At 42.8% G+C, this 15,428-nt stretch overlaps 1 protein-coding gene across 1 annotated transcript; it reads left to right on the top strand.

Moving 5' to 3' along the window:
* Positions 1-7,057: 7,057 nt before the first annotated feature.
* On the top strand, positions 7,058-14,899 carry LOC113029708 (uncharacterized; the record flags this gene model as incomplete). The annotated part of the gene is made up of 3 exons (XM_026180705.2): positions 7,058-7,126; positions 10,696-11,794; positions 13,211-14,899. Coding segments are annotated over 2 exons (1,167 nt in total), but the record flags the coding sequence as incomplete, so codon positions are not given.
* Between the last annotated feature and the right edge of the window lie 529 nt (positions 14,900-15,428).

Below are 15,428 nucleotides of genomic sequence, written 5' to 3'. Positions count from 1 at the left end.
GGATCCTGACCGTGCCTTTTCCCCCATCCAGGTGTGAGTGGGCTCTGTGTAGGAGGTACAGGATGGCATCCTCCACTCCGACACCCGCCTTGTATGCAAACTGTAGTGGGTCCTGGGCATGTTGTACCTGTGGTCGGAGGAGGTTGAGGAAGAGCCGCTCTAGAGTCTTCATAAGATGTGACGTCAGTGCCACCGGTCGGAAGTCATTCAGCTCATTGGGCCGGTTCTTTTTGGGGACCGGGACGATGCAGGATGTCTTCCATAGGGCGGGCACTCTCCCCAGTCGCAGACTGAGGTTGAAGACTCGTTGTAGCGGCTCCCCAAGTTCAGCAGCACACGCCTTTAGCATCCTAGGACACACCTTGTCTGGGCCTGCTGCCTTTCTGGGGCAAAGCTTCCTCAGTTGTCTCCTGACCTGATCCACTGTGACACTGGGAGATGTTTGGGAGGAGGGGAGAGTATATCCTGTCAGAGTGACACTCAAAAACTACTCCATGCATTTATTATTTCTAGACTGGACTACTGTAATTTGCTATTATCGGGATGTCCTAAAAACTCCCAGAGAAGCCTGCAGGTAATCCAAAATGCTGCAGCAAGAGTACTGACAGGGATTAGTTGTTGTTCCTAGAATATTTAAAAGTAGAGTGAGAGGCAGAGCTGTGAGTTTTCAGGTCCCTCTTCTGTGGAACCAGCTTCCAGTTGGGATTGGTGAGGCAGACACGATCTCTACTTTTAAGATTAGGCTTCAAACTTTCCCTTTTACTAAAATATATAGTTATAGCAACAAAGGACATACACCCATGTGTGTTGATTTCTCCCTTTCTCCATGTGTGTCCTTTGTTGCTGACATTTATTGATAAAAACAGTACAAAAAACCAACCATTTGTACACATATTTACAAATGGCCTGCTGAGTGGTGCATGGAGCAAGTTTTGGGTGGCTTGCGACCTAAAATCCAAGTACACAGATGCAAAAAAAATCAGGCCACTGTGCGATGTGTTCACTGCTACAGGTACACATGTGGTAAATGCAGACGACAGATACCGTGGCAGTGCCAGGATTGTGAGTGATTGCTGAAAATGTTGAAATGTACTCACTCACTTTTTATCATTATTTGTAAATATGTGTACAAATGGTTGGTTTTTTGTACTGTTTACATCAATAAATGTCAGCAACAAAGGACATACAAAGGACATGTGTTGATTTCTCCCTAAGATGGCAAACTGAAACACTCCACTCCCCCACCCCCTCAATCACTCACCCCCACTCCCCTCCCTCCAGAATTCCTAGGTAACGACCTAATATACATATGGATGACTAGCCAATTTAGCTTCCACTTCCACCATTTGACTGCTCTCGGGTTTTATAGGTAGAAAGGTAGAAGCCTGGGGATGCTAGTGGTTATTAATCTCTGTCTTCCACAGCATGTCTTTTCTCCTGTTTTCCTTCTCTCACCCCAACCGCCTGTGGCAGATGGCCGCCCCTCCCTGAGCCTGGTTCTGCCGGAGGTTTCTTCCTATTAAAAGGGAGATTTTCCTTCCCACTGTCACCAAAGGGATTGTTGGGTTTTCAGAATCAGAATCAGAATACTTTATTCATCCCGAGGGAAATTAGGGGTTACAGCAGGCAGCACGCTAATGGCGCATGCGCACTCACAAAGGAACCTTCTGACCAACTTTACACAAACATCACATTGGGCAGACATGTCAGAAGGTAGGCTGATAGGAAAAAAACAACGAAAATACACTACATGAGGTAAGAGGAGGAGAAAAAAAACTCCACTCAGACTGAGCTCCTAGTGGGAGAACAGTTTGATAACAGAAAAAACACCTCAGCACAAAAGCACATGACTATCAATACACCATAGAAACACGAGACAAGCAACAGGGCGGGTAAAGGGTAAGAGAGAGCCGGCGTAGACAGCGCATCCGGTCCTGCAGCATCTGTGCTGGTCCAGTTGACTGCTATCATCCCCGGTAGGGCACAAGCATCGAAGGCGTTGGAAAGGGAGGGGGATGAGTGAGTGCTTATCAGTGTAAGTGTGTGTGTGCGTGTCCATAGTTTAGCTGAGACAGTGTCCTTCAGCCTATCAGGCTAAGTAAACAGTCCTCCAGCCAATCCAGGTGTCCTTCATGGGGCGGGAAGAATAGTCATCACACAGTTGTTATCAGGGAGTTGTTTTGGTGGGCTCCAGCCTTGGGCCTGCAGCTGGAGCCGTGGTGTCCAAATGTTGAATATTGTTGATTTCTCCTTTGTGAGCAGCTCGAATTCTAGCACTCCGAGGCTGGTCTCTCGATCTCCCGTTGAAGAGCTGCGAGCCTCCCCATGATGGTATCAAACTTCTGTTCCGTGGTGTTGTCAGTCTTTTGATTCTGAGACCTCACAACTGCAGTGATCCGTTCCGCGATGTTTTCCAACTGTCGCTCAAGGGTCTCATTTTGAGCAGGCCTCTCTCTGATGTTTCCCCTCATACGCTCAATGGTGTTGTTTTGAGCCTTCACAGCAGCTGTAAGCGTCTCCAAGGTGTTGACCATATTACGTTCGTTGTGAGAGGTCGCACCTCGTCCCGTCGCTTCGAATCCAGCGGGCAGCCTTGTGGGGGTTTGAACAGCCGGTTCCGCTTCTTATTTCTCTGATAAACCAGGGCTAAGCCAACGCCGATCAGCATGAACCCTGTTATCATGGTTCCGAATAGGTAGATATCTTCAGCGTCCTTGATCGACAGTCCCGCCAGGCACACGGTCCTCCAGTTCTGCCACCCGTCCATCGTGTAACCGGCAGGGAAAGTCCCTCCAGGGCACTCAGGCTCTCCCGAGCCCCGACTTCTCGTTGAGAAAAGGGTGTCAATAGCACTCAGAGACCAGTTGATCAAATCCATAATTCTCTTTTAGGTTTAGAGAACGACAGTGAGAGACTGTTCCAGGGAAAGTAAATTCACACAAGACAAGACAAGGACATAGAGGCGAAGCAGGGAAGATAAGGGTGAGGAGGAGAGGAGAAAGTGCGACCGCCTTCGCTGAGAGCTCAAGCGTTTTGTATGTGTTATTGCAGGGCAGGGGGTCCACTACCTCCATGATCCAATCTGGAGCCACTAACCCTGAGGGTACATCTTTCACCATCTTACAAAGCTGGGGTTGCAGCCATTCCCCAACTCTCTGTGAATGGTACTCATGGAATTTGATCTGTGGCTGTTGATCAATGGTCATGATTTGCATATTAATGATGAAGAAACTTATCTTACAGCTCATTGTTCATTCAGTGGGCTGTTTTCATCATTATGCAAATGTACTGTTTACTAGGTTTGGGAAACCTGCAGTCAGCTGAGATTGAAGAAGTCACTTGCAACACTGAAAACGCCATGTCCAGATGAACAGAATCAATTATTTTGGTACAAACAATTCACCACAAAAAAGACTCAATATTCAGAAATGCTTTAAACTGGGCAGTAAATATGTATGACAAACTCAAAACATTGTAATCTAAAACATACTGCAAAACAGTGCTGGCTCTTATTTCAGTGGGAGAAATTTTCATGGGCATGTGCAGCTAGAATTTTACTTTGGAGGAAATGGGGTCAATGCAATTCTTAAGCATATGTGCAAATGTCCGATGGATGGATGGAACTTTATTAATCCCTCGGGTTTGGTTCCTCCGGGAAATTCAGTTTCCAGTAGCACAGCACCGACAGAAGTTGCATGTTACAGATACGCTAAGGGAAATGAGAGTAAGGATATAAGCACACAGCCCCACTCCACTGACGACTTGCTGTTGGCCAAAGCCCTCAACGACTTTTACTGCCGGTTTGATGAGACATCAAGCAGCCTTGACATCTCCACCTTCCCCAACAATAGAGACATCATCCCCCCACCTCCCCACTCCCACCAGCACAGAGCCATCACCACCATCAAAGACTTCACCCACAGGAGCCCCCTCCTCACTCCACAGCTATGAGGATTTCACACCACCATCTCCCACTACAACCCTTCATATTCATGAAGCAGATGTGAGGAAGCAGTTTAACCCTTTAGCTTAGACCCCCGGAGAGCAGTCATTTTGGTTTTCTACCTTAGACCCCTGCGGAGTCATCATTTTGCGTTTCTACCTTTAAAAGCCGGAGAGCAGTCAGTCAAATGCTGGAGTCATTCATATGTATATTAGGTCGTTACCTAGGAATTCTGGAGGGAGGGGAGTGGGGGTGAGTGATTGAGGGGGTGGGGGAGTGGAGTGTTTCAGTTTGCCATCTTAGGGAGAAATCAACACATGTCCTTTGTATGTCCTTTGTTGCTGACATTTATTGATGAAAACAGTACAAAAAACCAACCATTTGTACACATATTTACAAATAATGATAAAAAGTGAGTGAGTACATTTCAACATTTTCAGCAATCACTCACAATCCTGGCACTGCCACGGTATCTGTCGTCTGCATTTACCACATGTGTACCTGTAGCAGTGAACACATCGCACAGTGGCCTGATTTTTTTTGCATCTGTGTACTTGGATTTTAGGTCGCAAGCCACCCAAAACTTGCTCCATGCACCACTCAGCAGGCCATTTGTAAATATGTGTACAAATGGTTGGTTTTTTGTACTGTTTTTATCAATAAATGTCAGCAACAAAGGACATACACCCATGTGTGTTGATTTCTCCCTAAGATGGCAAACTGAAACACTCCAAGTTGGTGACTTTTGGAGATTTGTTTCCCTGGATGATTGAGAATGCATCAAGATGAAACACAAAAGGAAGCTCACCGCTTTTAGCAGCTCCCCCACCCCCTCAATCACTCACTGAGTGATTGAGGGGGTGGGGGAGTGGAGTGTTTCAGTGTTTCAGTTTGCCATCTTAGGGAGAAATCAACACATGTCCTTTGTATGTCCTTTGTTGCTGACATTTGATAAAAACAGTACAAAAAACCAACCATTTGTACACATATTTACAAATGGCCTGCTGAGTGGTGCATGGAGCAAGTTTTGGGTGGCTTGCGACCTAAAATCCAAGTACACAGATGCAAAAAAAATCAGGCCACTGTGCGATGTGTTCACTGCTACAGGTACACATGTGGTAAATGCAGACGACAGATACCGTGGCAGTGCCAGGATTGTGAGTGATTGCTGAAAATGTTGAAATGTACTCACTCACTTTTTATCATTATTTGTAAATATGTGTACAAATGGTTGGTTTTTTGTACTGTTTTCATCAATAAATGTCAGCAACAAAGGACATACAAAGGACATGTGTTGATTTCTCCCTAAGATGGCAAACTGAAACACTCCACTCCCCCACCCCCTCAATCACTCACCCCCACTCCCCTCCCTCCAGAATTCCTAGGTAACGACCTAATATACAGATGAATGACTAGCCAATTTAGCTTCCACTTCCACCATTTGACTGCTCTCGGGTTTTATAGGTAGAAAGGTAGAAGCCTGGGGATGCTAGTGTTAGACCTACCACAGAACCAAGTCTGCCTGAGCTTATCTTTATATTTTTACATGTTGTACTTCCATTTCTGGGAGCATTTCAAGTTGCTATACATCAATACAACCCTTATATCCCACATTTTAATCATATGTATGCATTAAGTCAACAGTAACTACATAAATTGCAAAAGTGGTATTTTTACACACATTTCTAGTTAAAGAAATTTCAGAGGTTCATCCCTCAAAATTGTAAATGTAAAAAAGTTGCATAAAACAGTTTCCAACCAGACGAAATTAATTTTGAGTGTCTTCATAGTTTTATTTTTGAGATACACCAATTTGTTTATACTGCAGCCACCAACTTTGTAATTCTCATTTACATGACTATACATGTATACTATACGATTTACATGACATGGCGCTCCATCTGTTGTAAGTCCAACAAGTTTGTCCCAGGGCAGTTTCATGTCGGTTATACTTTGACATACGTTTTTAAAAATGTCTTTTCCTGTCGTTGTCCCTTGCATCGATTTAATGTTCAATATTTCCTCTCCACTGATGAAGATGGCCAGCTGTGCAATGTCCATCATGTCTATACTTTCATACACAGTATGCAATAACGTGTTTGCTTCTTTCACAAAACTGTGTTCCTAAATCAGTGGCCATCTCACAAACCCGATCAGCAATCATATTTCTCCTCAGGCTCACATTTGCCAAAATCTGCGTTTTGTCTGGATAGCATCGCACAGCTTCATCAGAGTGGTACCGGGCTGATTTGACTGTCTCCTCTGCTACAATAAAATTTGCTTTCACAACAGCTTCACCATGTGATTTACCAGTTTACTACCAATGTAAACTGCTGGTTTACCAGCAATGTCTGTAAACATACATTCAGTCTCCCACTGGTGCTGAAAGGCTCCATTTTCAGAAATAACTTTTTTCTTTGCCATTGTGAGGGACTAGCTTCGCAATAACAGAAGTTTGACTTGATTGACGCGGGAATGTTGCCAGGTAGCCTAACGTCTGGGAAAGAGGCCGCAGCGCTGCGTTACAGGATCTGTTGTTTGTGTGTTAATAGCACCTCATATCGTCGGGCCATGCATAACAGTAATTTAAAAAAATCTATATGAAATGATCTCGCGGGCCTGATATGAACGCTGGGCCAGTTTGAGTGTGTGCAGTGAGAATTCAGTCAAAGTATTTAACTGGAGTGTGAAAAAATAAGCTGAACTCTACAGCTTGTGTGGTCTCCTGTGGCTTTAGGTGCTGACAAGCCTTCCAGCTGTTCTCCAGCATTTTCATTTACAGCCGTAAAATATCTCCACATGTTGCTCCTGTTTCTCTCTCTTTGCAGTCCAAATGGGTTTTCTGTGTGTAGCCGAGTCACGTGACGGCACAGTATCAAATCCCAGCAGGGCAGAAGAAGGGGGCGGAGCAAAGTGAGTCTCCCGCATAAGAAGAGGTGTTCGCACAGACAGCTGCTTCTTCATCCGCAGCGAGTAAAATAGTGAACTCGGAGGAGCATCGATCGTAAACCACTACCAACGTTTGGATCGATATCTGCATCGATCTGCCCACCCTTGTCTCCTGGATCGTAGCTGAGATCAGCGTGAACCACGTGGGTCTCTGCTCCCTGATCTGTTTCCTGTGTTTGGAAAGAGTTCCAGCTTCATCGCGGAGTTTCTCTCGGTTTGTGGGCTCATCTAAAGGTAAGCACCGAGCTAACCTCAACACTAGATTTACTAACCCTTCTCAAAATCCCTTGAACCCAACACCTACTAAAATCACTGCGTTTATTTTCTGGTGCAAGTCCCGAGGTGTTAATCACCCCTGCTGAGATTTTTACAAGTCATATGCTCGATTCTCCTGCTTTTGTTGCGCAAACCACCCATTGTCTTTGAGGCCTGGCACATTTGCTTTCAACGTGCGGTGGAGATGAAGCCAGCCGCGGAGGTGTGCGGGTGGATAGCGAATGAGCAACAGTTTCTGACTTTCCAAAAGTACTCATTTATTTAGAATATGAAAAATAAAAGTGCTACCTCTACCACACATTAGTTGAGAGCACACTAGTACGCAAACTGTAAGCTGTACATCTCCGTGTCTCCTGATGACACCAGACCAAAGGATGCCCTTTTTAACTGTATTTTAGATATAAGATCTTGGATGGCAGAAAACTTTTTACAGCTTAACCAGGACAAAACTGAAGTTTTAATCGTCGGTCCCGAGGCTCAGAGAGAGAAACTCTTGTCTAAATTAGAGGCATTTTCACTATGTCCTTCACTACAAGTGAAAAACCTGGGTGTTATTTTTGACTCTGAGCTTGGTTTTATCCCACATATTAAACATGTAACCAAAATTGGATTTTATCATCTAAAAAATATAGCCAGAGTCCGCCCTATTCTCTCTCGGGCCAACACGGAGATGCTGACGCATGCTTTTATTACCAGTCGCATTGATTACTGTAATGCCCTGCTCTCTGGTCTCCCCAAAAAGAATATTTCAACTTTACAACTTTTGCAAAACTCTGCAGCTCGTGTGCTGACGAAGACCAGAGGGAGGGCCCACATTACACCGGTTTTAGAATCGCTGCACTGGCTCCCCGTGTGTTTCAGGATCGATTTTAAAGTTCTTTTACTGGTTTTTAAATGTCTTAATGGTCTTGGGCCTTCTTATCTCTCAGATCTGCTTTTACCATATGAGCCCTCGCGGACCCTGAGGTCCTCTGGTGCTGGCCTTTTGATCGTTCCTAAAGTCAGGACACATACTCACGGAGAGGCAGCTTTTCAGTGGTATGGTCCTCGTCTGTGGAACAGCCTGCCGGAGGAGCTCAGGGCCGCAGAGAACGTACATGTTTTTAAGAACAGGCTCAAGACCACCTTTTTAACCCTTTACAGCCGATCGGAGCGGGCACGCTCTGTTTTGCGTAACTATTTTTAAATCCCGGTAGCTCTGCAACCAAGTAAGCTAGCGCAATAATTTTTTTTGCATATGAAACTGGAGGAGTTGTACTTACATCTTATGCCATCAGCTTGTCCTAGGTCACAGTTTCCTTCCACATATAGCTTTGCAAAAACTGCATAAAAATCACTTGCAGCAACAAAAACATGATATTCCAGAAACACGCTTCGCCGATCCATCAGCTGTTTGTAACACTTCCTACGTCCATCAGCACGAACTATCACATGACCACATGACCTGCCCGAAACCGGAAGTGACGTCATTTTGCGGAAATGTAGTTTTTTACGATCGGGGCCTTATGAGCTTGTGTTTTACTTGTTATGTGTTTTAAAAAGTTATGTTTGACTTTATGACTTTCTGTGTCGTTTCTGGGATGCTTAAGACTCATATTGCACTGCTGGAAATAGTTTATTTTGATGCATATGCTGTTATTTTGCAAATTTGCACTATAATATTTATTTTCGTTTTTCCTGCAGTATATAAAAATTGGTGTATTTCAAAAATAAAACTATGAAGACACTCAAAATAAATTTCCTGTGGTGGGAAACTAGTTTGTGTAACTTTTTTGTATTTACAGTTTTGAGGGATAAGCCTCTTAAATTTCTCTAACTAGAAATATATGTTAAAAAAACTAAAACGATTTTCAATTTTTTTGTAGTTTATTGCACTTTTTTTGCAATTTATGTAATTACTATGCACCTAATGCAGACATATTATTAAAGTTTGGGCTATAATGGTTGTATTGATGTATAGCAACTTGAAATGCTCCCAAAAATGGCTCCACAGCATGTAAAAATATAATATAAGCTCTGGCGAACTTGGTTCTATGGTAGGTCTTAAAGGGTTAATTTAGCTTTTACCTAACGTTTATTTATTTTATGCTTATTTATTCTATCCTGTTATTCTATTATTAATTTAGGCTTTACCTAATATTTATTGATTTTATTCTTATTCATTTTTAATCTTCTTACTCTATTTATATTTATATTTATATTGTATCCCGTTCTTATTTATTTTATCATTTTACCCTGTATATATCCTATTGTGTCATATCTCCAGTGTTTCCTCGGAGGGCGCTCTCTGCACTGGGGCTGTGATCAACCGTGGCTGCTGGGGCTCTGGGGGTCCTCTCAGCCTGGCTGGGGGGCTTCTTTGCCTCCCTCCTGCTGTGTGCCCAGCCTGGAGGCTGCGGTCTGTGACCGGCTCCCGGTGCAGACGGCTCCCTGTGATAGTGTTTCCTCACCGGGCTCATGTGTGCCCAGCCCAATTTTACTCTTTAAGTGTGCACGGGTGTGTGTGTGTGTGGGGGGGGGGGGGGGGGTATTCACATCATTTATGTTAATGAGAGTGTGGGGAGTGAGTTGGAGGGTGGGGTGGGCTGCTTTTAACTATGTAAAGCACTTTGTGCTACCTTTTTTTTTTTTTTTTTGTATGAAAAGTGCTTTATAAATAAAGACTGATTGATTGAAACACACGGGAGCATCTATTACAGGGAGAGTGCGAAGTTGTTCAGCCGCTGGTTTCCTCTTTCTGGCGCAAAGTGGGCCAAACATAAAGAAGAGAGACGGACTCGCGACAGAAAAGCTGATCATTAAGCAGTTTCATGATTGAAGTAGCAACAGCAGAGGGAGAGAGAGAGGCAGTCGCTCCATATATCGGTTATTAAGCTTAACGTGGGAATGCTTTACAAACCATCAAAGATGAACTTATACACTAGCTTTACGTCTCTCTCAAATCATTGTTAGAAGTCCAGTCAAACAATGATTTATTGATTACACGTACGCGGGAGAGATCTGCAGTGCCACTCACTTACAGAGATCTCAACAAGGAAGCAGACATCACACTATTTTTGTATATTAAGGTCCAGCCTCACAATACGTTAGCAGATATCGTAATATACACCAGTTACAGTTAGACACATTTCCTTTTTTAACTCTCTTGACTTCTATAACAATTAAAAACCCTCTTCACCGTCTCACACTCTGTGTGTTTCCTGCCGTTATTTTCTCCTCATACATGTCTCTGAAACATCCTGTACTCATCTCACTGAACAGGTGTACGGGCACTTTGCAGGCCAAATGTCTCTAATCTTTGCCCTAGAAACAAGTCGAATATTTATCTTTGTCTGGAAGCGTGTTTGACCCTCAAAAGACTCAATGCCATCTCTCATGAGCACATTTGCAATGTGTGTATGAAAATGAGTACATGTATAACTACTTATTTAACACAAGCTTTGCACAAAGTACCACTAATAAAAGCCCGGTTAGAAGAATGTGTTTCCCACAACTCACTGCCTCTGTTTGTATCTCTGTCACTGCAGGACCAACGTGGAGCGAGAAGTCAGCGCTCTCAGGAGGCCGACAAACCTCACAGAAGAAAGAGAGAGAAAAAACACAGCTGTGACGAGTGTGGGAAGGATTTTACCGTAAAAGCTTCCCTAAAAATGCATCAGGTAATCCACACTGGAGAGAGACCATTCAGCTGTGACGAGTGTGGGAAGGATTTTACCGTAAAAGCTTCCCTAAAAAGGCATCAGGTAATCCACACTGGAGAGAGACCATTCAGCTGTGACGAGTGTGGAAAGTCTTTTATGCAGGCTTCACACTTAAAACGACACCAACTCATCCACAGTGGAGAGAGACCGTTCAGCTGTGGAGACTGTGGAAAGTCTTTTACCGAGTCTGGACACTTAAAAACACACAAACTCATCCACACTGGAGAGAGACCATTCAGCTGTGACGAGTGTGGAAAGTCTTTTATGCGGGCTTCACACTTAAAACGACACCAACTCATCCACAGTGGAGAGAGACCGTTCAGCTGTGGAGACTGTGAAAAGTCTTTTACAGAGTCTGGCCACTTAAAAACACACAAACTCATCCACACTGGAGAGAGACCATTCAGCTGTGATGAGTGTGGAAAGTCTTTTATGCAGGTTTCACACTTAAAACGACACCAACTCATCCACACTGGAGAGAGACCATTCAAGTGTGATATTTGTGGAAGGTCTTTTCCCTCAGCTTCATACTTAAAAACACACCAGCTCATCCACAGTGGAGTTAAAGCGTACAGCTGTGATGATTGTGGGAAAGGTTTTACTCTCAGTAGCAGCTTACAGAGTCATCTAGTTACCCACTCTGGAATTAAGGCATACAGCTGTGACATTTGTGGAAAAACTTTCAGCCTGAAACAGAACCGAAATAAACACCTACGCATTCACACCAGACATGATGTGTACAGCTGTGAACAGTGTGGTAAACAGTTTGCTACAAACACAGAGTTACAACGTCACATGTTTACCCACTCTGAGGAACAACCTTATAAATGTGACTTGTGTGCGAAGACTTTTAAATCTCCACATTACCTGAAAGCACACCAAAAGATCCACACAAGAAAGTCTCTACAAGTGCAGTTACTGTGAGGTATGCTTATATATGTTTATATTTTTATCTTGTCAGCCGACTGTTTGAAACAACTCTGCTCATCAAATTGTGTTAGCATGTTAGCAATTTTACTGCATGGAAAAACACCTCTGAATGATTATTCAGACTCTAATCACAGGTTTTTAGTGATCGTGTTTGAGGATTGTATCACTGTTATTGTTAGGGATGGGTATCGTTTAGGTTTTATCCGATACCGGTGCCAAATCGGTACTTTTGAAACGGTGCCGGTGCTTAAACGGTGCTCAAACCGGTGCTTAAAGAATGGAGAACACAAAATTGGTCCAAAAACCTCTCATGTTCAGCTGTTTTTTTTTGTAAAAAGATAACAATGTTAGCCTTTTATGCAGCTATGGGGCATATATGGTATCACTCTTGGCTGGAAGCAGTACTTAAACAATGGAAAAAACACAAACTTTGTCCAAAAACCTCTCATGTTCAGCTGTTTCCCTCTTTTTCTTTGGTTATTTTAGCCTTTTTGTCCAGGGTGAAGGGAGTATCTGCCATCAAACAAGAAGACAGCCGCATGTAGCTATGATGATGTTTGCTAGTTCACCTTACATGCATTAATGTAATAACGTGGTTAGCCTACTCAACGTAAATTACACGAACAACATTAAGCTACTCACGCAGAGAAGAACGGCTGCTGCTGCCATCATCATCATTTCTGCTACACTGACAGGGCTAGGGGCCAGGACTCTCCTCTTTGTGTTTTTGGGTATGTTGCTAACTCCGGGTCTGATAAAAGGCACCACCGCAGTAGATGCGCTCGGTGTGAGGTCTCGCAGCAAGCTATCAAATACAGCGCATTTCTTGGTTTTTGAAAAAAAAAAACAACGCTATGCGTCGCCAGGTGTTTCATCGGATTCGAGGTGTTATCTCCTTTGACAGTATCACAGTATCAGCTTAAAGCACTTGTTGCAGGCTGCTGAGTTTGCATCTTTTGCTGTGAAGTACAGCCAGACTTTTGACCGCTTCGCCTTGGGCATTTTTAATCAGTAGCTCTGCATAAAAGAACGTACGTACCTGGCCCCGCCTACTATCCTCGGAAACGTAAAATGATTGGCTAGAAGTGTATCACAGCTCAGGAAAAAAAAGCACCGAAATAAAGCACCGAAATGTGCGCTGCTTTTCGGTCTGGTTACTACCGTTTATGTCAGAACCGGTGCCATCATGGCACCGGACACCGGTACCCATCCCTAGTTATTGTAGAATTAAACTAGTATTAATTTAATGTTTTTACTCTTATCGTTTTTATAGCACATTAAATTGAGCTGAGTGTGATAATGTAAACAGTAAAATGCAATTGGACTTGGCAGAGATGCTCATTATTTCAGGCAATGTTCAGGATGAAAATGTTGAAGGACTGACTTACACTGTGTTTGTGTCTTTGTTTAGAAGCAGAGCGACACAGATGGATCCAGTTCTCAACCCTGTCATCACTGTGGGAAAGAGTTTTTTGTGACCTTTGTGGAAAAACTTTCAGTCATCAAAAGACCCTAAAAATACATCAACGTAGACACACTGGAGACAAAATGAACTACTGTAAAGAATGTGGGAGAGGCTTCACCACTTCAACGGACTTCAAACAATATGAACTCCTTCACAGTGGAGTTAAAAAGCACGTCTACGATCAGTGTGGGTCATCCTTCATCAGTGCACATCAGCTTCAAAAGCGAGTCCACACATGAGAAAAACCATACAAGTGCAGACACTGTGACAAAACCCTTTCACAATCATGTGATCACACTAAGCATGAACGCAGACGCATGAAAGAACTTCATCTGTAAGAGAGTTTGAGTAATCTCAGTTCATACTCCACTCACAAGCGATTCCATGTTACGAATAACCTGTTACGTCTTTGTTAGAGATTTTCTACATTATACATTATAACCAAATCTCTATAAAACAATATAATCAAGTAAGCCTTATATTTTAACCAAGTATGCCTTATATTTTGTGTGTTCATATATTTTCACATAACCAAGCCTATTGTTGAAGAATCACCTAACCAAGTCTATTGTTAAAGGAAAACTGATGCATTCCTTACCTCAGTGTCTGAGATGTTTGACAGCATGATATAATGATGCATTCTTCACTTCAGTGTCTGTGATGTCAGATAAAGCATGATATACTTCTGTATTCTTATCCCAGTGTGTGAAAGATCAGATAAGCTGATTTAATGTTTAACCTCTTCCCTGACAGTTAAAAGAGGAAGTACTATGTAACCCATTTTTGCCTTATAAATAAAGCAAGCAAGCCTGTGCTCGGTGTGTTTTGTCTTCTCAGAGACATTCACCCGTGTGGGTGTCTTCTCAGAGACATTCACCCGTGCGCACGTTTTCTAATTACACTCTGAGTCGGTCTGCAGTTGTCTCATTTCTCTTACTTGTGTTTGAACAAATGTTGACAGTCTTGATTCCTGCTTTTAAGTAAATCTTGTAAACAGTACATTTGCATAACGACTGAAACCAGTCCAATGAATGAACAATGGGCTGTGAGGTCAATTTCTTGATCGTTAATAAGCAAATTCTTATGACCATTGGTCAATGGCCATGAGTACCATTCACAGAGTAAAAATTTGCATAATGATTATGAAGGAACTTGTTTTACTGTTACAATGTTCAAAAACATTTACTAAATTATCTCCTCTGTGCAAACATCAGCCTAATCATGCAGGACTGAAATCATTGCCATCTCTGGATCACAGTGAATCTGAAGAGACAGAAAGATCCTCTTCTGGTTTCAGGGTCAGACTTAAACCCTTGAGATCAGGCTCCAGAGTTCAGGTAGAGTCTCCTGATCTGATGAGGCAGCTATGAATGAAAATGTGCCTCGTTACATTTTAAGCTTTCTAAACTGTTCTACTGTAGTGTTCATGTTGAGTGGTTAGCTTTGTTCCAGCAGTTGAATCAAAAAATCTGTTTCCTGTTATCATGTTTTTAATGAATGCATCGATCCATGTTTTCTGCAGTTTTTTTTCAGCTTGTTTGTTATGAAATCCTGCAACAGTTAAACCAAAATTTTATATGTTAAATAAAGAAATGGTTTACTGACAAAGAGTTTGAGCCGTGATGTCATTTCCTGTATATCAGAGCAACACCTGAAGTTACCAATATTTAAAGTCATAGTCAAATTATGTGTCAGCATGACCTTGTGAAAACTGCTTGGCGCTGCTTCACTATGTTATCTGCTAATGACCAGTGCCAGGACCTTCCTGATGCAGAGAGTTGTGTGTGTGTGTGTGTGTGGGGGGGGGGGGGGGTATAAAGGAGAAGCTGAGGCATTTAGGGCTGTGTGATCGGCCGAGTTGGAAAAAGCAGGAGTAACAGGAATTATTATAAAAACAGGGTTTTCATTCATTTAACCCAAAAATTATATTTACAAAAGTAATTAATGTTGAGCTCATAAAAAAGGTCAAAGAAACAAAACTGAACTCAGGCAAAGAACTGCAAACTTAACAAACCAAATGACTGCACAAAGAAATATAACTGACCTAAACATGAACTGACACAGAAGGGTATATATAAAGTCTGATCAGACCACTATGACACACGAGGAGTAACTAAACAAAACACAATTGTAAACAACAAACATGGCAGTACAGTCTGGTTTG

This window comes from Astatotilapia calliptera, chromosome 9 (assembly GCF_964374335.1).
Source record: "Astatotilapia calliptera chromosome 9, fAstCal68.1, whole genome shotgun sequence".
Lineage (NCBI taxonomy): Eukaryota > Metazoa > Chordata > Actinopteri > Cichliformes > Cichlidae > Astatotilapia > Astatotilapia calliptera.
This window is presented reverse-complemented; position numbering and strand designations above follow the sequence as displayed.